This window comes from Podarcis vaucheri (assembly GCF_965113315.1).
Source record: "Podarcis vaucheri genome assembly, chromosome: 4".
Lineage (NCBI taxonomy): Eukaryota > Metazoa > Chordata > Lepidosauria > Squamata > Lacertidae > Podarcis > Podarcis vaucheri.
The window spans coordinates 68,061,668-68,087,256 of NC_138762.1; the positions used below are offsets into that span (position 1 = coordinate 68,061,668).

General features: G+C 44.6%; 2 protein-coding genes across 5 annotated transcripts in view; one reads left to right on the forward strand and one right to left on the reverse strand.

Moving 5' to 3' along the window:
• SCML2 (Scm polycomb group protein like 2) overlaps window positions 1-25,589 on the forward strand; it is a 161,288-nt gene that overhangs the window by 47,629 nt on the left and 88,070 nt on the right. The gene's annotated exons all lie outside the window — the stretch shown is intronic.
• Window positions 10,281-25,589, reverse strand: part of RAI2 (retinoic acid induced 2) — a 47,788-nt gene continuing 32,479 nt past the window's right edge. For 3 of the 4 annotated variants that reach the window (XM_082220892.1, XM_082220891.1, XM_082220889.1), the window contains exon 2: window positions 10,281-12,484. In XM_082220892.1, coding sequence (XP_082077018.1) covers window positions 10,716-12,380 — 1,665 coding nt within the window. In that variant the 5' untranslated portion in view covers window positions 12,381-12,484 and the 3' untranslated portion in view covers window positions 10,281-10,715. Of the gene's footprint in view, window positions 12,485-15,156; window positions 15,215-25,589 lie in introns of all 4 variants that reach the window. The other variant, XM_082220890.1, reaches the window with a different exon arrangement.

A 25,589-nucleotide genomic window follows, 5' to 3' on the forward strand; every position in this document is an offset into this window, starting at 1 on the left:
GGTACAACAACAGTTTATTAACTGCTCTTTAAAGTCACACATACTGTAAAGAGCAGTTCAAAATTTAAGGGAAAATAAATTAACTTTATAAACAAAACATGTCTTTGTTTTTAGACAAAGGAAACAAAGTCGCGAGACGTTTTCGTCTTGCGAAGCAAGCCCATAGGGAAATTCGTCTTGCGAGGCAAATCGAAAACGGAAAAACCTTTCGTCTAGCGAGTTTTTTGTCTTGCGAGGCATTCGTCTTGCGATGTACCACTGTAATCTTAATGAAAAATAGATGCATGGCATGGGTATTGTGATAGCAAATACTTGGCATTTATGTTGGTGGCTGCAGTCTGTGAGACCCCACACACATTTTTTTCTGCAGTTTTTGGCTAAGTGAAATTTACACATACTAAAAAAATTACCAAATTTATCCACACTTTTAAATCAGCGATACTTGGACAAACTTTTTGCTTCTAATGTGGCAATTCTGAATGCTGTTAATACAAACTAGCATGTGGAAGAGAGACACTGTAAAATACAATGTGTATTCTAATAAGTGTGGCTTATTCCACTCCATGATAGAGAATATTAAAAAATAGATTTGAATATGGAGAAAACCCCAATCTTGCATGCATGTGGTTATTTTTAGCCGTCAACTGGAAGAACAAGTATCTTATAGTTCAACTCATTTTATTTAACCTACAGTTGGTTTTAAAACGTTTTATACAAATATTTTAGCCTCCTTCATGCATTTTGGGAGTGTGGTTTTTTGCCATTGAATAGGGGAAAGGGTGTGCATTGCATTGTGTACACGAAACAAGAATGCCATACTGAAACTTAACCTTGTACTATATATATAGCATGATATCAAACTCTTATCAAGTGTTTGTAACAGAATATATATTTTAATTATTTTCAACTGGATGTTTTCATCTACGCAGAAAATAAAACATGTTCAGTGTTTACATGTTAGTTTTTTATGATATCAGCTGTACCTGATTTATGCAAGTAAACGTGTAATTGTACAAAGTTCTATACACAGTAAAGGTAAAGGTACCCCTGCCCGTACGCGCCAGTCGTGACCGACTCTGGGGTTGCGTGCTCATCTCGCTTAAGAGGCCGGGAGCCAGCGCTGTCCAAAGACACTTCCGGATCACGTGGCCAGCGTGACAAAGCTGCTCTGGCGAGCCAGCGCAACGCACGGAAACGCCGCTTACCTTCCCGCTATAAAGCGGTACCTATTTATCTACTTGCACTTAGGGGTGCTTTCGAACTGCTAGGTGGGCAGGAGCTGGGACTGAACGATGGGAGCTCACCCCATCGCGGGGATTCGAACTGCCAACCATACGATTGGCAGGTCCTAGGCACTGAGGTTTTACCCACAGTGCCACCCGCGTCCCCTCTATACACAGTACCAGACTACTAATAGTGCTTCAATTAGCTAACAGTTGAATTAGAGCGAGCCTTTCAAACAGACTATGTCATCTTTGCATTGAGCCCTGAACTACTTAACAAGACACACACAATTTCTCTTTCGCCAATTCTATATCTTGCCGCAGCACTAGATGTCAAGATATTATACAGACCTCTATCACCAAATCCCACCAGTAAAGGACAGATCCTTTGTGACACATATAATAATAATAATAATAATAATAATAATAATTTATTATTTATACCCCGCCCATCTGGCTGGGTCTCCCCAGCCACTCTGGGCGGCTTCCACAGAAACCAAAAAACACTAAAATATCATACATTAAAAGCTTCCCTGAATAGGGCCGCCTTAAGATGTTTTCTGAATGTCAGGTAGTTTTCCATCACCTTGACATCCGATGGGAGGGCATTCCACAGGGCGGGCGCCACCACCGAAAAGGCCCTCTGCCTGGTTCCCTGTAGCTTCGCTTCTCGCAATGAGGGAACCGCCAGAAGGCCCTCGGCGCTGGACCTCAGTGTCCGGGCAGAACGATGGGGGTGGAGACGCTCCTTCAGGTATACTGGGCCGAAGCCGTTTAGGGCTTTAAAGGTCAACACCAACACTTTGAATTGTGCTCGGAAACGTACTGGGAGCCAATGTAGGTCTTTCAAGACCGGTGTTATGTGGTCTCGGCGGCCGCCCCCAGTCACCAGTCTAGCTGCCGCATTCTGGATTAGTTGTAGTTTCCGAGTCACCTTCAAAGGTAGCCCCACGTAGAGCGCATTGCAGTAGTCCAAGCGGGAGATAACTAGAGCATGCACCACTCTGGCCAGACAGTCAGCGGGCAAGTAGGGTCTCAGCCTGCGTACCAGGTGGAGTTGGTAGACAGCTGCCCTGGATACAGAATTGACCTGTGCCTCCATGGACAGCTGTGAGTCCAAAATGACTCCCAGGCTACGCACCTGGTCCTTCAGGGGCACAGTTACCCCATTCAGGACCAGGGAGTCCTCCACACCAGCCCGCCCCCTGTCCCCCAAAAACAGTACTTCTGTCTTGTCAGGATTCAACTTCAATCCATTAGCCGCCATCCATCCTCCAACCGCCTCCAGGCACTCACACAGGACCTTCACCGCCTTCACTGGTTCTGATTTGAAAGAAAGGTAGAGCTGGGTATCATCTGCATATTGATGGACACCCAGTCCAAACCCCCTGATGATCTCTCCCAGCGGCTTCATATAGATGTTAAAAAGCATGGGGGAGAGGACGGAACCCTGAGGCACCCCACAAGTGAGGGCCCAAGGGTCTGAACATTCATCCCCCACCACCACTTTCTGAACACGGCCCAGGAGAAAGGAGCGAAACCACTGTATAACAGTGCCCCCAGCTCCCAACCCCTCTAGACGGTCCAGAAGGATGTTATGGTCGATTGTATCAAAGGCCGCTGAGAGATCCAGCAGAACTAGGAAACAACTCTCACCTTTGTCCCTAGCTCGCCGGAGATCATCAACCAGTGCGACCAAGGCAGTTTCAGTCCCATGATGAGGCCTGAACCCTGATTGGAAGGGATCCAAATGGTCCGCATCCTCCAGGCGTGCCTGGAGTTGTTCAGCAACCACACGCTCAATCACCTTGCCCAAGAATGGAAGATTTGAGACTGGGCGATAGTTGGCCATACTGGCCGGGTCTAAAGATGGTTTTTTAAGAAGCGGTTTAATGACCGCCTCTTTCAGCGGATCTGGGAATGTTCCCTCACAGAGGGAAGCATTCACCACCCCGCAGAGCCCATCGCCCAGCCCTTCCCGGCTAGCTTTTATAAGCCAGGATGGGCAAGGATCAAGGAGACAGGTGGTTGGTTTCACTCGTCCAAGCAGCCTGTCCACATCCTCGGGGGTAACGGATTGAAATTGATTCCATGCAACTTGACCAGACAGGGCTCTAGCACTCTCCCGCCCCAGCCCTGCTCCCACGGTGGTGTCTAGCTCCTTCCGAATATGAGTGATTTTATCTGCAAAAAACTTTGCAAAATCGTTGCAGGAGATCTTGGGGTCTTTACAAGGCCCCGATGGTAAAGGTGGTTCCGTTAAATTGCGGACCACCTGAAAGAGTCTCCTGCTACTATTTTCTGCAGATGCAATAGAGGCGGTGAAGAAAGTCTTCTTCGCCGTCGCTATCGCCACTTGGTAGGCTCGACGTTGAGCTCTAACCTGTGTCCGGTCAGATTCGGAGTGAGTTTTCTGCCACCGACGCTCTAGCCGTCTCAGCGATTGTTTCATCGCCCTCAGCTCCGAAGAAAACCACGGGGCTGTCCGGGCTCCATGCAATCGGAGAGGGCGCTTCGGAGCCAGACAGTCGATAGCCCTGGTTAACTCCGCATTCCAGCGGGCCACCAGGGAATCAGCTGAAAGGCCATCAACATGGGATAAAGCATCCCCTACCACTCTCTGGAAACCATTTGGATCCATTAAGTGGCGGGGGCGGACCATCCGAATTGGTCCCACCTCCCTGCAGAGGGGAAGGGTCGCGGAGAAGTCCAGTTGCACCAGGAAGTGATCTGACCATGGCACTTCTTTGGTTTCATTTTTACTTAGTGTCAGATCACCCACGTCGCTAGAGGTGAATACCAGGTCTAAGGCATGTCCATGACTATGAGTTGGGCCCAACTTATTCAGGGACAGCCCCATGGAGGCCATGCTTTCCACGAAGTCCCGAGCGGCCCCTTGTAAGGTCGTGTCGGCGTGGATGTTAAAATCCCCTAGGACAACCAAACTAGGTGTCTCCAGGAGAACATCCGCCACGACCTGAAGCAGCTCGGACAGGGAATCCTTGGTGCAGCGGGGAGGTCGGTACACCAAAAGGAATCCTGTACTGCCCCTATTGCCCAACTTCCAGAACATGCACTCAGAAAACTGGGTCTTCCCAGTAGGACGCCTGGTGCAGACTAATGACTTCCTAAAAATCACTGCAACCCCCCCTCCCCGCCCACATGACCTGGGTTGCTGTGCGTAAGAGAAACCTGGCGGGCAGGCGGCAGCAAGGACGGGCCCATCTGTCTCATTCAACCAGGTCTCTGTCACACAAGCCAGGTCAAATCCTCCATCCACAATCAGGTCGTGGATGGCAGTGGTTTTATTCACCATTGACCTGGCATTACACAGCAACACCTTCAGGTTATGTGGGTTTCCCCTGTTGATTCCAGTATCCATCTGGTAAAGGCCAGACCCGGAGGCAGGGATAGTCTTCAAACAACGACTAAACCTGCCTCCTCGGTAATGACATGGTCTGGTCTTAGCGTAACTCCGCCTCCTGCCCATGATCACCGAGATCGGATGTCCCAGTGCTTCCCCCCCTGTGGAACTTGTCCCAGCCATCGTGTTGGCTGGGGCCTCACTCCCAGGCAGCCCTGATCCCACCCCTTAAAAACAAAACACAAACTATACAGAACCAATAAAACAACAGAAAACAAAAACAGAACAATTACACTAAAATTAATCCCCAACCAAATATCCATTACACCCACCCACCCGCAGCAAGAGAAAAAAGGAAAAAAAAAAAAAAAGAAATACAAATTTAAATTGCCACCGACTGCTTGAGGACATTTTAAAACACATTAGAACAGGGAAGCAATTGCAGAACACTTCCCAGCTTCCCCAAAAGTTTGTTCCAAATAAGGGCCTGGGCCACGCTCCCTGGGCCAGTTGGAGAAGGCCCTGGAAGGGAGCAGGCCCTGCAGTCCTCACCCAGCCGATGGTCCGAGGCTTCCCTGCAGCAGGAGTCCCTTTATAGCCGGGAGAAAGGGCCTGGGCCACGCCCCCTGGGCCAGTTGGAAAAGGCCCTGGAAGGGAGCAGGCCCTGCAGTCCTCACCCAGCCGATGGTCCGAGGCTTCCCTGCAGCAGGAGTCCCTTTATAGCCGGGAGAAAGGGCCTGGGCCACGCCCCCTGGGCCAGTTGGAAAAGGCCCTGGAAGGGAGCAGGCCCTGCAGTCCTCACCCAGCCGATGGTCCGAGGCTTCCCTGCAGCAGGAGTCCCTTTATAGCTGGGAGAAAGGGCCTGGGCCACGCCCCCTGGGCCAGTTGGAAAAGGCCCTGGAAGGGAGCAGGCCCTGCAGTCCTCACCCAGCCGATGGTCCGAGGCTTCCCTGCAGCAGGAGTCCCTTTATAGCCGGGAGAAAGGGCCTGGGCCACGCCCCCTGGGCCAGTTGGAAAAGGCCCTGGAAGGGAGCAGGCCCTGCAGTCCTCACCCAGCCGATGGTCCGAGGCTTCCCTGCAGCAGGAGTCCCTTTATAGCCGGGAGAAAGGGCCTGGGCCACGCCCCCTGGGCCAGTTGGAAAAGGCCCTGGAAGGGAGCAGGCCCTGCAGTCCTCACCCAGCCGATGGTCCGAGGCTTCCCTGCAGCAGGAGTCCCTTTATAGCCGGGAGAAAGGGCCTGGGCCACGCCCCCTGGGCCAGTTGGAAAAGGCCCGGGAAGGGAGCAGGCCCTGCAGTCCTCACCCAGCCGATGGTCCGAGGCTTCCCTGCAGCAGGAGTCCCTTTATAGCCGGGAGAAAGGGCCTGGGCCACGCCCCCTGGGCCAGTTGGAAAAGGCCCTGGAAGGGAGCAGGCCCTGCAGTCCTCACCCAGCCGATGGTCTGTACCAGGGGGGTTGCTAATGGTCTTAACAAGAAGCTGTTGAGATGATAAGGCTTGCCTTAAACCATGCTTTAAGAAAAACATACCGTATTTTTCGCCCTATAGGATGCCCTTTTCCCCCTCCAAAAATGAAGGGGAAATGTGTGTGCGTCCTATGCGGCGAATGCAGGCTTTCGCTGAAGCCTGGAGAGCGAGAGGCATCGGTGCGCACCGACCCCTTTCGCTCTCCAGGCTTCAGGAAGCTATCCGCAAGCCTTGGGAGCCCGTGGGAGTTCCCGCCGGGCTCCCACGGTTTGCGGAGAGCTGCCTGCATCCCGAAGCCGGGGCGCACCGAGCAGTCACGCCCGGGCTTTGGGTAGCTCTGCGCAAGCCGCTCAGGCTTCCCCCGCCCCAGCCCCGCGCCTGGGGAAAAAAATAATTCCCCCCCCAAAAAAACACTAGGTGCGCCCTATGGGGCGAAAAATACGGTACGTTTTTGCATAACTGTGTGTGGTTTTTTATCAGAACAAGCTAAAATATGAGGTAAGGTATTCTGTTGGCCAATGCTTTAAACCAAGTAGACCTTGAGCAAAGAAATACAGAGGGAGCATTTGTCCAGTACTTGAACTCAACATGAGAGAAGATAAGTGGCTATAAACACTGAAGGGAAGGTGGGAGTTTCAGTCTCTTATTTCAAGAAAGAAAGGCACTTAAAAAAAAAATCAGTAAAAATCTTTTTGACCGTCAGCCACTTAATTAAAGGAATATCTGCTGTGATTTTGTCACCATAAACAGACCCATACAAATAATGTTCAAGTTCATTCCAGCCAACATCTAGCAACATGGTTGGTATTCAAAATGCTTAATTACCCATCTCCAGCCTTAGAAATATAGCAAGGCTTTTCTTACACAGAGTTATTTAACAGGCCTCAACAAAGGGATTCCTCTGCCCAGGCATGGGATGGCTGTAGTGAGGTCTAAACATTAAGTATTGTGTCCCTCTTTAAAATGTCGCAGTGACCGACTTGTCTCCTTTCAGAAAATCTCACCTGAATACACATGCCCAGTTTCATACTTGGAACTACTGCTCATGGGTTCAAAATGGTTGCTGACCTGTGATCTAGCATTCCAAAAAGTCCATTCACACACATCTACACTTTGTTTTTACTGCTGGGGAGAGGGAAGGAGACGCCAAGTTCAGATTTCCATGTAAAGGTAAAGGACCCCTGACAGTTAAGTCCAGTCGCAGATGACTCTGGGGTTGCAGCACTCATCTCACTTTACAGACCAAGAGAGCCAACCTTTGTCCACAGACAGTTTTCCCTGGTCATGTGGCCAGCATGACTAAGCTGTTTCTGGTGAAACCAGAGCAGCGCACAGAAACGACGTTTACCTTCCCACCGGAGCGGTACCTATTTATCTACTTGCACTTTGACGTGCTTTTGAACTGCTAGGTTGGCAGGAGCAGGGACCGAGCAACGGGAGCTCACCCCGTCGTGGGGATTTGAACCGCCAACCTTCTGATCGGCAAGCCCAAGAGACTCAGTGGTTTAGACCACAGTGCCACCCGTGTCCCCTCAGATTTCCATACACAAGCATTTAAATGTTTTTGGGCTTTCCTGGAAAACTGGTTTCGGGGCTTGACTCACCTCCAGCACACCTTGTGGAACCACTTGCATGCCCTCCAGCGAGATCAATGGATGTTTTCTCTAGGATCCCTGTAAGAGACACTGTTCATGCCCACCTCTCTCGCTCTCTCCCCAGAGAGAAAGCAGAATAGTGAAGAAACTTTAAATTATTGAAGGTGCACCAAAGCAAATGAGAGTCAAGTCCAGGAGTTACAACACATGAGATGCAGCCCTGGATCCCTTCCCAGTGCCACAGAGGAAGTGCCGACATGATTGCAAGGCTCTTCACCCACCCCCAGATACTGCAACTGGTTTGGGTTGCTTATACAATCCCGACTGCATTTATAGTCTCTGATGACACTCGTAAAAATGGCAGTAGTTAAAAACAAAGGTAGCAGCATTACCTGTGGTAATCAGACAAATCAAATTGACAAAAACAACCCCAATCCTATTATCAAGTAAAAGAACAGCAAAACAACACACAATGCCACAACAGCAAAGAGCCAAAATGACAATCCCAAACTCACCAGCAGAAGACCCGGTTCTGCTGAAACAGTTACACCTTTAGATGGCAGTAGAACACTGACCTTTTTACCTCATCCAAACTGTTGGTGCAGTAAATTCCACATAGGCGGTGTTGTCGCAGAGAAAGTCGTCTTCCGCGTTGCCACCAACTCTGCCTCAGGATGTAGTGGCACAAGCAATATTTCTATTAAAAAACAGTAAATTCACAGAGGAGGTGGGCAGTCCTCCCAAGCTGTTTAGGGCTTTTGAAGTAATAACTAGCATTGCAAATTGCATCTAAAAATAGTGGAATGACAAATATATCTGGTAACATGATTCTAAGACTAGGCCCCAGTCATGATTCTTGCTGCACGATTCAGCGCTAACCAAAGTTCCCAAGTGGTCTTCAAGAGCTGCCCCACAAAGCATGCATTACAGCAGTCCAGTCAAGATTTAACTAATAACATGTCTGATTGTGGTCTGACTGCACCAGAAAAGGACACAGCAGCTGAAACAACAAAAGCACTTGAGCTAAGATCACCATGTGAGCATCTAGAAGAAACCTAAGAGCTCTACCAGTCTGCAAACGTGAAATTTTAAGGGCAACCTAATTTGGAGTAGGCTGACAATTCTATCCCTGGTGTGGTCATCCTGTCCATCACTGACTGCAAACAGATTCAGAGCGTCCACAACCTCCACAGAATGAGATAACAAAAGAGAAGACAAAGCCTGGCGTCATCCACATCCTGACAGCCACCCACTCCATAACACCAGGCGCCTCTACTCAGTGATGTGGAGTACACATTTTTAAAAAGCACTAGGGGATAAAATGGAACCCTGCACAACACCATAAGTCAGTGACCAAGACATCGATCAAAAGCCCCCGCCAATACCACCTTCTGAAACATGTTGTCCTGGAAAAACCACAAAGCACCACAATCCCCGAAATCCCTATTCAGAGACAACACAAGCTTGAAGAATAACGGCACTGAAGCTGCTTGGAAGGTCCGATATAACCAATGTCGTTGCACTCCCCCTGTCTAGTCCCCACATAGATAGACCTAGGAGACTTTTTATTTTATGTTTTTCCATATTTTGTTTGGTTAAAGAAAAAGGCAAAGGGACCCCTGCCCATTAGGTCCAGTCACGAACGACTCTGGGGTTGCAGCACTCATCTTCCTTTACTGGCCGAGGAAGCCGGTGTACAGCTTCCGGGTCATGTGGCTAGCATGACAATGCCGCTTCTGGCGAACCAGAGCAGCGCACGGAAACGCCGTTTACCTTCCCGCCGGAGCGGTATCTATTTATCTACTTGCACTTTGACGTGCTTTTGAACTGCTAGGTGGGCAGGAGGCTGGGACTGAGCAACGGGGAGCTCACCCTGTCACGGGGATTCGAACCACCGACCTTCTGATCAGCAAGCCCTAGGCACTGTGGTTTAGACCATGGCGCCACCTGCGTCCCTGTATGGTTAATGAAATACAAATTGCCTGTCATTAGGCAAACTTGCACATAAATGTGTACATTAGGAGAAATGCGCACTAAAATGATGGCAAAATTGAAGGGAACCAAACGGATATAGAAATGCGACAAAGCCAACTGAAAGTTTGGAGACGTAAGAAACAGAGAAAAGTGGAAATTGTTAGCTTCCGTACTTCTAAGTGTATAGAAGATCCCCACCCCACCCCCACCCCAAGGCCATTATTTTGCATCTAATTCTAGTCAGTGGATTCCAGGGATCTGGGAGGAAAAAACCCCAAGGATACCTAACAACCTGATGCCTGTTCAACCTTGGTCTATAGTACTACACAGAGGGTGGGAGATGCAGCTTGTCCTCAGCCACTTTCAAACAGAAGTTAACTTTCTTTTCACAGAACGGATGGATATACTTGTTGGACTATGCAAATGTAGTTTTGCTATAATATTAACATTCATCTTTCAGTCTGCATAGTTCAAAATGCATCATTGGTAAAAATGTGATGAAGAGTGCCAAAGGTAAAACTGGGTAATGAGCTTGGATTATTTCAACAGCTCAAGAACACGGCAAGTCAACAGCTATACAAGTTTCCAGACTTGTACCAAACCTTTTTGGACCCAGAGTGCAAATCATATATAAAAAAGTACAAAATACCGCAACCAAACTAGCACATACAAATATTTATTCTGAAAGTTCCATTCTACCCACCATTGTTCAGAATTACATCATCAAAGCACTTCCTGGCAGTGAAAATAGCTCTTACCCCTCTGGCTCATTCACCCACTGTATCCCATTAAAGCTGCAAATGTGCAATCCACTTGAAAAATATGCTGCTTTTTATTTAGTTTTCATGAAAAGTTTAGAACGCAACAAGGTGGGAGGGGGACCCATTGTACAGGGAAGACGTAGCCAGTTCTCTCCAGCTGTCTTCCCCCCACCCAAGCTGCTCCACCCCCTTCCCTTCCCCTCCCCTCCCCACTCCACAGTCCTCTGCCTCAAAATAACTTAAAAGATAGCTTAACATTTTAATGCAATTTAAAATGAAGTGCATCTCTTTATTTATAATAATTATACCTTAAAACATTCTAAAACCTCATAAATTACTTTCTTGGAAAAAAGGCCGCGAGCCGCTGCTTTTTGATTGGGAGAATGTGTATTTCCTGCGAGCTCATTTTCTTTAACTTGACGCTCCTGTTTTTTATAGGTTTCCTAAGGGCGTCTGCATTATCCCGGGCTTCCGGCTGGTTCTTCACGTCATAAGACTGCAACACCGAGTCCTGGGGCATGTCCCTTTTGAAGGAAAAGTTTTTCGTCGAAACCCCCGAGAGGCCCTTTATCTTGCCGCAGAAAATGGTAGGCACCGCATCTTTGACAGAGACGATCACTTTAGCCGCCTGTGATGTGCTCACGATCTCAATGTTATTGCCAGTGGGCGGCTCGCAGGGTGCTATACTGGTCTGGTCCACCAGCCATTTGGGCTGCTGTCTCAGGAGTTCAGACGAGCCGCTATTGATCACTCTGCTTTCCACCTTTGCCGGAGCCTCGTGCAGTTTGCAAGGAACAAAGGGCAAAACTGCACCGGAAAGCTTCTCCGCTGCAGAATGAGAAGCGCCATCCATCGCGGATCCAGATCGGGTGCCGTTATTGCTTGCTTCGGTGCTGCTAGCCTTCCGACAGGAAGTAATCGAGAGGTCCAAAGCGCCGCCCTCCAGTGAGAGCTGGGAATTGTCCTCGCCTTCCTTAAGCAAAGGGGCTGTTTTCATGGACAGATCGAGGACCTCGTTCTCGTTACTCATCTTGATGACAGTGTGCCGGTTCAGCTGGGAAAGCTCTCTGTGGTGGATGAAATCAAATGGTTTGGTTTCTTCTTTCTCCAGGGGAGTCTGGGTGCCTTTGCAGGAATGCAAGACGAACGAAGCAGCTGGTTTCGGGCAGTCCACATTGGCCTTAGACTCAGCACCGTGGGGCACAGGGATGGGAATGGGGATAGGAATAGGAACTGGGACTGGCAGAGGAACGATCACGGGGTACGGTACTAAGAGTGTGGCTGGCGGAACCAGTGGAGATAACGGGGAGCTGAAGGGCTGTGATGGGGGGACAGAAGAGCAGTCTGGGGGTGGCTGATAGGGCGAAGGACCTAAGGCGCCTTGTGTGGGAAAGAGATCCTGCAAAACAGCAGCAAATCCTGGTGTCTGAAACACAGGAGGCAAGACAGACTCCTGAGCTGTATTTGATGGTTTCTGATCCAACAGTTGCGGCTGTCCCAACGGAGCAGAAGAGCCCTGAAATAGGTTGCTGTGAATGGAGTTGGCTGCACAGGGAGAACTCTGCGGCAACACCAGTGGGGAGTTTAAATGCTGGAACACATGTTGCTCTAAGAGGACAGGCAGTGGCACTGGGCCTTGAGTGGTCATGACGTAGGGAGTGTTGCCATTCGGAGCAATCTGAGGGGCTGTGCTTCCTGCTACTTGGAGGTGTATTGGGAGAACCACGGGGCTGTCTCCTAAGCAAATGGGCTGAAGCACTGTGGCAGCTACCTTGAGAGCGACCCCGCTTTGGGATTCTGCTGGCGGTGTCAATATTGATGGAGCGGGGACAGTTACCAGCGGCGAAAGTGCTTTCTTCATCAAGTCTGCTGAATTGATATTCCAGGCTTCTGCCGTTATCAGCTGGGCAACTCCATTCTCTAGCTTGTTTGCCATAGCAGAGGGCGAGGTGGTAACATCCATAGGCAGGTTTTGCGTGTCCTTATATAGTTCCTCCATTTCGCAGGGTTTCCAAGGCTTTGCAGAACTGTAGTTTACATAGCTGTCACGGGCATCCAATTAATCTCTGGGCAGCCCAAAACATCCACATCAACACTACTGGCCTGCAAAAGAGAGACATGTTTTAAGCACGGCATAAATCGCTTGCTTAAAATAATAACTGCAACTTTCTCTTTCTTTCTCTCTTTCTAAGACCACCTGTCACCAAAATGGAACATTAAGTGTTTCCCCCCTTTGGGGACAAGAAGTCCTATGGTTCTGTATCCTGGGCATATGTGTGTATAGAATATATGCATATACAGAACATACATCTCTTGAGTGTTACTTGAAGAGTCCTGGGGAGCTTAAAGATAGCCATAAACAAAGATAATTTAAGGACTGAAGCTACTACAGGGGGGGGGACTGCTAGAAGCAGAGCAAGAATTCAGGCTGTTCATTTCATACTTTTAAACAAAGCTTCATGCAATGGCGTCATGTGACACAGGGAAGCAGCTGCACTGTTTACACTCAACAAGAGCCCCAAATTGAGGTGCCCTAAAAATAACTCATGATAAAAGCGATGCAGTCTTGGACTTGGAAAGCTTCAGTGCAACTGAAAGAATCAAATACTTTCTGCCTTGCAAACTCTTAAAGCCAGCCAGTGCAAACATACCATTTGTGATAGGTCCATAGATTGTATTGAAGCAGCACCACAAAGCCCTGCACATGCACACACAACCACACAACCCACTTTGTGGGCTTTTAATCTGAGCCATATTTTAAAAGGAACTAGCTCTTCAGCGCTATACAATGGCGGAAATAGAAATCTGTATTAAGAAAGACACACAGAATTAAAATCAAAGCTGATTTAGATGTACTCTGACAGCCTAATCTTAACTGCGCAGATGTCGGTAGGGGGGAGAGAGAGAGGGAGAGAGAGAAGCACTCTTTGTAAACCAGGAGTGGTTTAGCACAATGTCGAGAACATTCTGCCCACCCTCAAGGCACTAAGCACAAATCATTTTTGCTGTGAAAGCTTCTCCACCCTCACAGATACTGGTATTGTCAGATGTTTCTTACTTAAAAGGATGCTTCTTATTGCAGAACTTTAGAGCCCAAGGAGTCACATAAATGTATCACTTATGTCCTAAGAATCTTGCATCTTTATATTCTGTTCCCATCTGCCCTTTAGATTTTATACCATTTGGAACGAATTCTTGCTCACCACCATTATCTCAATGCACTGTTAATCTGCTCCCAAGTCCTTGAAGCGTGGCAGGCTAGAACCCTAATCAATCAAATAAATTTTGTAGTGCTGTTCTATAGAAGCAGCGACAGAAAAAATCAGGCCAATAGCAAGAAAAAATAATGTATAATAATAAAAAGCAACAACAAAATGCATAGATCTATTTAAAGTAGATCCCAATCCAACTTCTGCCCACCACTTGTCTACAGTTATTTTGAACTACTATAATGTGTGTTTTGACCAATGAAACAACCATCTTGGATTTGTGTATTTGTTTTCTACTTGTAATACTGAGGAACCGCTTATGGTGTTTGCCACCATTCTGCATTAAGTAGATATCTGTTATTCCTTTTATTCTTTTTTGTGATTATTCTACATTTTATTTATGATTACACGTATATTGCATTTTTTCTCCAAGGTAGGGTCCAGGGTCCTCCCCCCGCCCCACTTTAGCCTCACAAACCCCTGTGCTGAGAGTAGGGGACTGTCTCCCAGTTCACCCAGGGAGTTTCATGACTAAGAGTGCATTTGAACCCTGGGCCTCTCAGGTTCTAGTCCAGCTGCTTCGTTGTTAACAGACTTTTTTTCTCCCCTCTTTTATTTTGTTTGTGAGGCTTGTTCTTTCACCCACCCATTTTATTTTATTTTCTGTACTCTACAGAATAACACTATGATGAAATGCTGATGAGAAAAAGGCTCCACGGAAAACTTTTATCTTATGATGGGAAAGAACATTTTATCTTAAAAACAACAACTAGGTAACTGGATAATTTCAGGCTGTTTGTTTTCTTTTTTCTTATATTCTTACTGGCAACACAGCTTAGTCATGTTAATGGTTACTCTGGCTAACTGCGAGGCAAACAAAAACAACCTGTATTTGTGAAAGCCCAGGACAAACAGTTCCAAACGTAATCCTATAAAGTATAAACACTGACAAATTTTAAGGCTATATACTCTGACAAAGGCAGATGAGCCCTTAACATGCATGCTATTGAGCAGTGGTCCGTTCGCAATAGCTGCAAACCCTGACCCCACACGGGGTGCTAAAGGCATAAATTGCCCTCCTCACCTCTCTGCATTAAAACATTAATGCTGTATTGTCGACGTGGCAGTGGCTTTCCTCGTTTCAATTGAAACGGAACACTAAAAATGAATTCCAGCCACCTTTATCAGTGAAGAATTTCAAAGAGAAACATGTTTTTTTTTTGAGAACTAGAAACGGTTCAATGGCAGAGGAGAAAATAATAGCCCCAGTTATAATCTCCACAATAGCTTCTCACTCAGACAGAAAATCTAAGGCTGCAATTGGCAAGTATTGATGTCAACGGGCTTAAGCACCCCTAACCTCTGACTGCAGCCTGAGAGTGTTGCATTCAGTTCCAACCTGACAATGCAGCCGTTGCTTCTTTGTCCCAAATGCACCTTGTTGCACCAAATATAATCTAATACGAACTTTGGCCAAAGATTTCTCAATTCTTATTTTAAAATTGTGGCGTTATGAAGGAGACGGTACTTACACCATGACCACCACAAGCAATATCATCTTCTCACCTGCCAATGTTTCTATTTAACAGTAATCCTCAAAAGCTGGCTCCATGGCTCCTCTGTCCTACATTTTGATATAGAAAGGTTTCTTGCCATATATGCACACACTGAATAACTATAATAATAATAATTTATTATTTATACCCCGCCCATCTGGCTGGGTTTCCACAGCCACTCTGTGCGGCTTCCAACAGAATATTAAAATACAACAGTCCGTTAAACATTAAAAACTTCCTTAAACAGGGCTTGCATTCAAACAATAAAACATCAGGAGTTGGTGAGAGGAGTGCCTGTTGTGATAGCTGTGGAAAAAAATCTATTTATGACTCTGAATGAAAAGCTATTGAGGATTAAAATTCACAACACACACCTTATTGGCTAACTATGCAAGCTTCGTTCATGCTCAAAAGAAATATCCTTCAGCAGCAATGTGTGGCACTAAGACACTCTTCTGAAAAGGCAAGTTAGCAATATCTGCTGGTTGGTATAAAAAAAGACCAAAACAAGAAGTCGAAACGCAAATGGTCTGAACAGCTGCCACTTGATGATGAAGTGTTATCATAGCACATAATTTACCCAGGTCTTCCAGTATAAGCAAACAGTATATTGATCACACAGTCTGAGCCTAGGGCTTACTGATCTAGTAAACACATGCTCCGGGTGGGGATACACTGACTAATCGTTCACACGTCACAAAGCTTGATGCTATACAGACACTGCAGAGACATTGTATTAGCGATAGGAAGATGCAGATGTATAGCGGATAAATCCTTAAACAATTTTAAGAAAGGGCACTATTTCATTGGCTGTGCTAAAACTCTTCTAATACGTGTCTACACATATGCAGCGAATAATGCAAGAATATACAAGGGTATCGCACATCTTTGTCCAAACATGGTGAAAGTTTAAAAACTATTTCCTCTTCTGTGCTTTGGATTGTTTTATTTGTTGCTGCTTAATTAATAGTGATCTCTGTTTTCATGAGAAGCTAATGACCTCACAGGACACAGGGGACCTCCCATTCCCCTGCCTAATCAATTTAACTATGAAAAATAGTGAAATTATAGTGAAAATGATACTACAAAGGAGACTTGCAAGGCAGGCTAAGGGGATTAATATACAGAAAGCACAGGAAAGAAAACAGATAACTGAGTAGGATCAAAGTATAAGACAAGATAAAAGACTGGTTTGCTTAAACTTAACTATCCTCCGTCTCCAAGCACTGCAACATTTAAGCCGTACAGTTTTGCTATGCTAGACACAGAGAACAGCCACACCAGACTGATAATAAGTTCTATCATAGGCAGGCATCTTGAAGAAAAACCTATGGGTTTTTTTCTCTTTGAAATACAATCAAGATATATTGCTTTCCAGGTTGAGCAGTCTCTCTCTCTCTCTCTCTCTCTCTCTCTCTCTCTCTCTCTCTCAATAGGTTTATTGGGCTGTATCCAACTAAACCCTACTCATAATAATTCTATTGAAATGAACGAAGCTAACAATTAAATTCCATTGATTTCAATGACTCAGCTCTGAGTATGGCTTAGTCAGAAACCTATTTTTGGCACTGCTTTTCGTTGTTGTTGACAACAGCAGGAGAAGGCTTAAGAAGTAGAAACAGAAAAATGAAGCTATCCTTTTTTAAAGCTAGTAGATAAATGACAAGTGTGTATGTATCACACTCAAACACACACAAGGGACATCTATAAGTCGGCACCATTTTGGCAGCCCTGTTCACCTATGTTAAGTGAAAAACAAAGAGATACTGAGTGTTATTAAGGCTTGGCCGTGTACCATAAGATAGATAAATGACCTTCCTCTATTCCTCCTTAACCATTCAGCACACTGTCATGCCAGATATTCCACAAACTCTCATTCCTACTAACAAAACTGTTTAATTTTTTACAGCAATGAAAATGGATCTGTAAATGCTGCTAGGCATCCCAGACTGGCAGAGATAAGACTTAAGTGCATGTGATGAATGCTATGCCATAGAGAGCAACATGCAAATGTTATTAAAGGAAGTGGTGATTAATTCCATTGTGTTTAGCCACCGCTGAGAGCAGGGCACCTATGTCATGTAGCACAGTTATGTGCCATAAGACATAATCAGAGTGTTTGAATCAGGAAAATTGCCAAGTGTTTGTGGCCTTAATACTGTACATGCTTGTAGACACTTCAGATGCCTACTTAAATCTTCTTTGCTATTCATTTTTTATTCATCTTGCTGACAGGCATTTTCTGAGCTGGGTTCCTACTTCAGTTGTTAAGACTTTGATTACAGCTTCCAGTATTTGCGCTTACAGCATAGATAGATTTAACCATGACATGCAAGAAAAAAATGGAGCTGTTTTGAGAATAAAGCTGCTGTAGGTAATCCAGTGACCATCATACAGCTGCCCCTTGATCACTGGGAGAAAGAAAAACAAAATCCAGTAATTCTGGGTATTGTTTGGACCCTCAGTCAAGCATCCAAAAACTAGTAAATACTCCAAAATTACGTTCTCAAAATGGTTGAATCAGGTAGATGATGCAGACTTTCACAGACTAAAAAAATCTGTAATATTTTATAGTGCAAATGGGAAAACCTTCTAAGGCTGCAAACTAGTACTCTCCAGTACAAACTAGTAAGGCTGCAAACTAGTGTTGAATAGTTGTGCAGTATCCCACAGACTGATCTAGAATGAACTAGACCAGGCTTCCTCAACCTCGGCCTCCAGATGTTTTTGGCCTACAACTCCCATGTTCCCTAGCTAGCAGGACCAGTGGTCAGGGATGATGGGAATTGCAGTCTCACAATATCTGGAGGGCCGAGGTTGAGGAAGCCTGAACTAGAATTAATACAACAAAGGCACAGTAATTTTAAAGCCAGCCAAGAAGCACTGAAGTGGCCAATCAACCACCACATCCCAAATTATGCCACGCACACACCAGCCATGGTACAAATATGGGCTGTGAAGTCTAGTGTTGCATAAATGGACACCAATGCAATCGCAGCTACTTATCTATTGGGTTAGGCTTCTAAATGAGTCTCTAGTGACAAACTCTCATTAGCCATTATGAGAACACAACATGGCATCAGACATTCATAAGCATAACTTGAGACTTGGAACCTGCCATTTAGAAAATAGACAATAAAGTATAATAAAATGCCATAAATCCACCGGCAAGCAAAACAAGATGTCATCTATTTACTGGCACAGTAAAGACATAAAATCCATGAGGCTAACATCTTCCAACTCATCCTCTTCAGTGCAAGAGATCTCACATTTCTGGCACCATAGTAAATGCCTTTCATGAAAAGATGTCCCAGTGAGAGTCCTGTTGTGATTATTACTTTGGGAATAAGTTCTCAGGGCATGCATAGGATTATGCTAGTATTAGAAGTATTTTTAAAATGGAAGTTGTCTTAGTCTCCTTTGGGGAAAAAATGTATTAAACAAATTATACTGCTTGCAATTAAAGTCCCTCTGTTGATGGATTTAGTTTCATTTTTCATGTGCTTTATAGTCACCAGCAAAACAAAGAAAAATGAGCTATTCTAAGAACACAGCCACTAAAAACAAATAAAGAGGGGTGGTTGTTGTTTTTTTACAAGTAACTCTTGAATTTTATTTCCCTAGTAACTGATACATTTTAGATAAAAGGAAGCCATTTAAAATGCATGATGATAATAATAATAATAATAATAATAATAAGGAAACAGATTTTTCCACTAAAGTCTGACAACTAAATATTTGCTTTATTTCAGTCCAAATCTATGAACTACCATTGGCAAAAGCCAGGGGATTTTAAAATTGGATTTTAGTAGATGCTTACATAAAACTTAATGGCTACATCATGGTCACACACATCTGATGGGCAATGTCAAATCCAGAGCACTGTCCCACCCAGAAGAAAACATCAGCCAAAGATCAAAATATTGTGACAGAATTAACTGTGTGCATTCCTGTCCCTGTAAAGCGTGGCAGGATTGGGAAGCATAAGATGTCTTTGGCGGAAATGAATTTCATCTGCAAGGCTGTATAATCTAACTGTAGTGAATGTGATAGAAAATAGCTGTTGTGGAGACCCATAGTTCTGAGCCATTCAATAGCTGGAGCTGCTAATAAAACAATTTAACTTTCCATTTCATTTTTATCATTAATATTAGTAATAAATTTATGAATCACATGTTATGTAGGTGCTGACATAAAAGTATCATAGAACAATTAAAAATAGTTTTAGAACTGTACAAAAATAACCCAGATTTAAAAACAATACAAGACAAGCACCAAAGCTGGAAAAGCTAATTGTAACAAGTAGTGTTTTTGTTTCTGGAAAATACCCGTTGTATCCCAACAGGAGTGTTGTTCCACAGGACAGGGACAGTTGCACCAAAATTCCTATCATTAACAGCATTAACTTGAAAAGCTCAGCTGGTTACAGCATGGTGCTGAGAACGCCAAGGTTGCAGGTTTGATCCCTGTAAGGGGCAGCTGCATATTCCTGGACTAGATGATCCTCAGGGTCCCTCCCAACTTTATGATTCTATGAGTTACTGTGGACCAGGCTTCTGATATTTTGGGGACCTGAAGGAGAAACTATCCTTAAGAAAGTAGTGACCTACTGAGTACAGTCTCCTCCCCCCCCCCTTCTGTCGTACTGTAAGCAGAAGATTTCATTCGCTAGAAAGAGTCGGCGACTTTTTCTCCTTGAAGCTGTCATGTGCAAAATTTGAGTATTCTGTATGAAATTCAAGGCTGCAGTGCAGTAATCTGCAGCACTCTGGTGTTGATATAATGACATTAGAAATCCCTCCAATGTTTCTCCAACAAAGCACCCATGTCCTACAAATGAAAGGACACATATCCACACATATACCCGTATTTTTCGCTCTATAAGATGCACCAGACCACATGACGCACCTAGTTTTTGGAGTAGGAAAACAAGAAAAAAATATATTCTGAATCTCAGAAGCCAGAACAGCAAGCAGGATCGCTGCACAGTGAAAGCAGCAATCCCTCTTGCTGTTCTGGCTTCTGGGATAGCTGTGCAGCCTGTATTCGCTCCATAAGACGCGTACACATTTCCCCTTACTTTTTAGGAGGGAAAAAGTGAGTCTTACAGAGCAAAAAATACGGTAATTTCTCATTTGGGGCAAACTGCTGCAGTTCTGTTGCATGCAGGTGACTGAACTAGAATACCAAACTCTCGAAAGACAGAAATTCCCCTTTGTTGTGGCTCCCACACTTAGGCAGAAGTGGATCTGTGGCTGTACTGGGCTTAAGGGAGGATTTGTGGATGAACCACAAGTGTGAAGTTCCTGGCCCGGTGCTGTTCTTGCTTCTGTTCAAGTACTGTACTGGATTTGTCCCAAGGAATGTTCATGTTGTCAGCACCAGCTGGGCAGGAGAGCGAGCGTGCATGACTGGCAGGCATTTTCTGCAGAGATTGTTTTGGTGGAGCAACCTCTACTTACTGCTGTAGAAACACTGGCGGATAATTATACAAGCATAATGAAGAAGGAGGGTAGCCTTGCAATGAAGATTGGGGGAGAGGGTTGTTAAACAGGCAAGGATATTTGTTCTTTTAAAAAGAAATCAAGGAGATGCTCACAGCAGAACTGGACATCGGCATGAGAAATAAATAACATGTTTTTGAAATGTCACAGGACTTCTGTGAGGATACAAACAGCCTTGAATGCTACTTTTATTCTAAAAACACTATATGTGTACTTACCTGTATGTGGTTAAGCTTATAAGCACTTATTTGTGTGTGCACTCACACACACATATAAATCTGCCACCCTGGTTAAATCTCCCTTTGATCCACATCACAGCAGGTGAAGACAGAAGCCAGGCGTTTTACTTTTAAAATTGAATGCCTTCGCTTTAGTTAGCAGTCACTGTATCACAACAACTACATCAACAACAGTGTAGTAGCATGAAAAAAACACAACTGTCCCAAGTTATATACATGCCAGTTGTAGGGTTACTTTAAAGATGATCTTCCACACTTCCATGAGTGGACTGACACCTTTGGAGCCAATTCAGGGGTGGGAAACTTAGTGCAGGGGCCAAATGTGTTTCTCTGAGTCTTTCTATGTTAACCTCAGACCTGGGAAAATGCAACCATACTTTGAGAGAAGTAACAGCTCTATAAATCTCTGAAATCTTATATTTTAGCACTACTGTTTCTCCGTGTGTGTACGTGTGTTCACTGATGAAAATGCAGTATGCATTATTATTATTATTTATATACCGCCATATACCCGGAGGTCTCAGGGTGGTTCACAGAACAAAATCAGAATATAAAACCACAAAATATATAATCAAAATAAAAACAACAACCCAATAACAACCCCCTCAAAAAAACCACATTTTAAAAGGGCATAGGGTATCAATCAAATCAACTACTTAAAGGTGTATAATGAAGGTACTATACTTCTACTACAGTTTGTATGTAATACGAAAACTGCACAACTTCAAACCACAATTTCATTTTTCCTATATGAGGCTGCTGCATTAAATGGACCGTTCTAATTCATCATCATTGAACCAAAGCCCTTCTGGGCCATATCGCCAACTCTCCCTGAAAATATGATTTTCTATTTGACCTCTCTCCTAGAAATTAAAGGACACAGTCCAATAGCATTGTAAAGCTGTTAAGCCTTGTCCTGACATGAGCAGTTTGCAGCAGCAACTTTTAGTTTTTGGAATTATGACAGAATGCTAATAATAATGCCTCACAGCACAATCCTAAGCATATCTATTCAGAAGCAAGTGCTACTGAATTCAATGGCACTTACTCCCAAGTCAGTGGGGTGAAGATTGCAGCCACAGTCCTTCTCAGAGAGAGCTTGAGGAGGTGGAGGTGGCAACGAGCCTTACTGGGGGGTGGGGGGCTGGCTAGTTCAACAATGAGGCAAGTAGGGAACCCGCCCCCACCCGTTACCTTAGAAAACTATATTCTGCTTCATCATTGGCTCAGGTGCATTTAACACATTGTGGCTGACTATTAATCAAACACTTCAGCTCAAATGTCAAGATCCAAAGATTGTGGAGTTAGCTCCCAGAGAAGTTTACAGTTACTTTTCTCAAAACAGCAAGTTCCAAATGCCAAGAGGAGAACATGATGGTGATGTTACATAGATGCCCTGCGAAAAAATGAGTGATCAAAGTGTGGCTATTCCACAGTGTGGAAGCATCCTCTGTAGGAATCTGGCATTAGTAAAAGAAAAATATCACTTAGTATTGTATGTGCATAATTGCCGGAAGAAATATCAACAATCTCAGATATGCAGATGACACAACCTTGATGGCAGAAAGTGAGGAGGAATTAAAGAACCTTTTAATAAGGGTGAAAGAGGAGACCACAAAATATGGTCTGAAGTGCAACATAAAAATAAAAAAAACTAAGATCATGGCCACTGGTCCCATCACCTCCTGGCAAATAGGAGGGGCAGTGAGAGATTTTACTTTCTTGGGCTCCATGATCATTGCAGATGGTGACAGCAGTCACGAAATTAAAAGACCCCTGCTTCTTGGAAGAAAAGCAATGACAAACCTAGACAGCATCTTAAAAATCAGAGACATCACCTTGCCACCAAAGGCCCGTATAGTTAAAGCTATGGTTTTCCCAGTAGTGATGTATGGAAGTGAGAGCTGGACTAAAAAGAAGGCTGATTGCCGAAGAATTGATGCTTTTGAATTCTGGTGTTGAAGGAGACTCTTGAGAGTCCCATGGACTGCAAGAAGATCAAACCTATCCATTCTGAAGGAAATCAGCCCTGAGTGCTCACTGGAAGGACAAATCCTGATGCTGAGGCTCCAATACTTTGGCTACCTCATGAGAAGAGAAGACTCCCTGGAAAAGACCCTGATGTTGGGAAAGATGGAGGGCACGAGGAGAAGGGGATGACAGAGGATGAGATGGTTGGACAGTGTTCTGGAAGCTACCAGCATGAGTTTGATCAAACTGCGGGAGGCAGTGGAAGACAGGAGTGCCTGGCATGCTCTGGTCCACGGGGTCAGGAAGAGTCAGACACGACTAAACGACTAAACAACAAACAACCACCTTTTCATGGAGTGGGGGGATGCATGGCTGTATCTGAGGTATTTTAACACTGCATTTGTTTGCATGAGGTGGAAATGATGCTAAGTACAGAGCACATTTTGGGGTAGACATCCAATTTGGCCTTCAAGCTTGCTCTGAATGGGAACATTATTTATTTATCTCAATTTTTGCAATGAAGTGAAAATGAAGTAAAAAGCAAAGTAGCAAAGTGCTGTAGTTTTAAACGAAGAACAATTCATGGATCCACCCAATTCAGATAATAAAGTTCGTAGAGTGTAAAAATGTGTACGCTGAACACTGTCAAGGGAAAGGTCATTTCTATATAATGCTCATTATGAAGCTTGAGGGGATAGTTTATTACAAAAATGCAGCTCTTTCAAGATGTCTCTGTCAGTAATCATGATCTGCTGAGAAGAAAAAGTAGGGCAGATTAAATACCCTTTTCAACTGCTCTCAGTGTATTTCCAAAAAATGGTTTGAATGAAGGGGGGGGGGAACCCAACCTACTCTGGTTTGTAAAATGTCAAAGACGTTTTTATTTTAAAAATAAATAAATAATGTTCCCATTCAGAGGAAGCTTGAAGGCCTAATTGGATGTCTTCCCCAAAACTTAGCATTACAGTAATGCATCATTTCCACCCCACGCTCAACCCACATCATAGGAGATTACTAATTTTCTGAGTAATAAATATCCATGAATCCTGTTCTGAAACAAACGCAATGTTAAAAATACCTCAGATACAGCCATGCATTCCCCCACTCCATTCGGATTGGTAAAACTCCAATACGTACTAAATACTTTTCTATCTTCAAACTCCCATTATCTCAGAGTAGTACTGGTATGGTTACTTTTTAATCAGTTCTTCTTTCTATGCTGTGCAATACTAGCATGTACACAAATTATTGCTGGTACAGTACAATCACATCCAACACTGATTTAACTAGTGCAATTTCAATCATACATGTCTAAAGGCCATTAGTTGAAATCCTGAAATGCAGGAAGGCAGAAATCTTAAAAGCTATTTTGTGCTGGATTTTTCAGGTGAAAAAAGAGCTTTTAAACTCTCTGCCTTGGGAAGCAAGGCTCTCTCAGCATATCAGGTCTGGGATGAGATCTCATAGCAACTGGAATAGCTCTGTGAAATCCTCCTATGGCCTTCAAAGCTGGCGTGCAGAGAGGGCCTTGCTCCCCAAGCAAGGTAGAGAGCTTAAAAGCTCTTTTTGAGCGGGGAAAAGCCAGTTGTGGGGTGTTCCTGTGAGATCACAGAAGGCCCAGGATGTTTGCTCAGGGGCAATTCCAAGGGTTTGAGTATACAGTGGTGCCCCGCAAGACGAATGCCTCGCAAGACGGAAAACTCGCTAGGCGAAAGAGTTTTCCGTTTTGGAGGTGCTTCGCAAAACAAATTTCCTATGGGCTTGCTTTGCAAGACGAAAATGTCTTGCGAGTTCCTGTGGGTTTTTCCCTCTCCCCTCTTTTTCTAAGCCGCTAAGCTGTTTATCAGCTGATCCGATAAGCCGATAAGCTGCTAAAAGCCGCTAAAAGCCGCTAATAGCGCTAATCCGCTAATCCGCTAATCGCAAGACGAAAAAACCGCTAGACGAAGAGAATCACAGAACGGATTCTTTTCGTCTTGCGAGGCACCACTGTATATGTTTTTGCGCATATGCGGAACTCTTGGAATCGAATTCTAAGATGCGATCATACTGTATATGCAAATGTGGATGTTGAAGAAACCGTTATTGACATAAGGAAATTAAATATATACACACAAGTCTTCAAGGTTACTCAAGGATTTTGTCATGTCTGCATTTTAAAGCAAACAAACCTGATTTGCAATTCCTAGGCTAATAAATCAGAACACAGATATGGTTCAGTTTTTTAAGACTTCTTTTAATTTTGCAGCACAGTTTTCTGCTGAAGTGTACTTAAATCCAAATTAAAATGTGCATTTTGTGAAAAACATAGAAAACAATGTGAATATTTCATGCAGTTAATAAATATCCTCAAACTGATACAGAAAGGAGATTGAACATACTTACAAATGAGCACATGCAAAACTGACAGAGACCAGAAACAGGCGAATCCTTCCATTCCCTACTCAAGGTTGTATAACAAGGTTCCCCCCTCATTTATCATTATAAAACCCTGCGGTAGGCTAGGATGAGCACTGGTGATGGCTAAGGGTCACCCAGCGAGCTTCAAGGCACAGTCCAAGGTTTATATTCTTTCCACTGCAACACAACTTGAATAAGGCTTGGGCACTATCTGATGAAGGGACTGCAATAATTCCCATTTCATACGAAGTGGGTTTTCCTTTGCTACAAGATTTGACCACTTCTGCTGCAGTAACACCATGTGCTTCTGTTTTCTCATTACGCCATTG